General features: G+C 49.9%; 1 protein-coding gene across 1 annotated transcript in view; it reads left to right on the top strand.

The window, feature by feature from the left end:
* Window positions 1–406: 406 nt before the first annotated feature.
* Window positions 407–962, top strand: part of LOC143298063 (uncharacterized) — a 67,353-nt gene continuing 66,797 nt past the window's right edge. The window contains exon 1 of the mRNA XM_076610734.1: window positions 407–873. Within this exon, the coding sequence (XP_076466849.1) occupies window positions 594–873 (280 nt within the window). The 5' untranslated portion in view covers window positions 407–593. The remainder of the gene's footprint in view (window positions 874–962) is intronic.

The following is a 962-nucleotide window of genomic DNA, read 5'->3' on the forward strand; positions in this document are numbered from 1 at the left end:
TTGAAAGCGTGGGATGAAAACACAAGATCAAAACACCGATTCAACCTTTGCACTGGGCCCGGTGATTGGCTGCTTCAGGTAATTTATTCCGGATCGAAGCCCAACGTGCTGAGCTGGCACATGCACACAATCACACCCTCTGTCATGTAAACACAGAATGCTGAACAGGTCAGCAAGGGCGTACGTGACCACTAAACAAAATCAACTCCAGTGAGAAACGTGGACAAAACTCCGCCCAATCCTCGCTCGCGCACGTCAGTGACAATCAAAAAATCGTCTGAAAATCGCCGACGTTTCGACCTCGGTAGTTTTAACAATCGGAGGGAGGAACGACGCATACGAGAACAGCCCCACCTTGACGGAACAGTTTGGTCGCGCGTGGGGCAGACGACTTTCAGGCAGGCAACGCACGCACAGCGAGCAGAACTCCCGAGTTCTTTACTTATCAGAACGGTTCGTTTGGGACGATGGCGACAACTGAGTCGGAAGCCGAACAGGGCTGATCGTTGTCAACTTGTGTACGCCCGATTATTTGTCTCAGGAGTGACTTGATTTCCGAAACATGTGAGAGTTTGAATGAAATCGCTGACATCATGCCTTTGGCAGTACGGACGATTGAACCAGTTTACCTGGGCAGACGACCGTTACGGGAGGAGGAGAAGGGAGAGGATGTGGTTCAGGTAGCAATCACACAGAATGCCGTGTTGGGCGCTTTGGTCCAGCTGGCCAGTTTGGTTCGTCATGCCGATGATTTGTTTTGTGACCTGGCTGACGAGTGTCAGAGGGTGTTTGATCACACGGAGAGGATTATCCATCGTGTGAAGAGGATTAAGGAAGGGGTGGGGCGCCTCGACTCCAAGAAGGTCCCCATACGTGAGTATCTATTATCATTATTGTTCTTTTTGTTTTTGGTAATTATTTACTCTCTGCTTGTGTGTGTGTGTGTGTGTGTGTGTGTGTGT

The sequence above is a fragment of the Babylonia areolata genome, chromosome 23 (assembly GCF_041734735.1).
Source record: "Babylonia areolata isolate BAREFJ2019XMU chromosome 23, ASM4173473v1, whole genome shotgun sequence".
Lineage (NCBI taxonomy): Eukaryota > Metazoa > Mollusca > Gastropoda > Neogastropoda > Buccinidae > Babylonia > Babylonia areolata.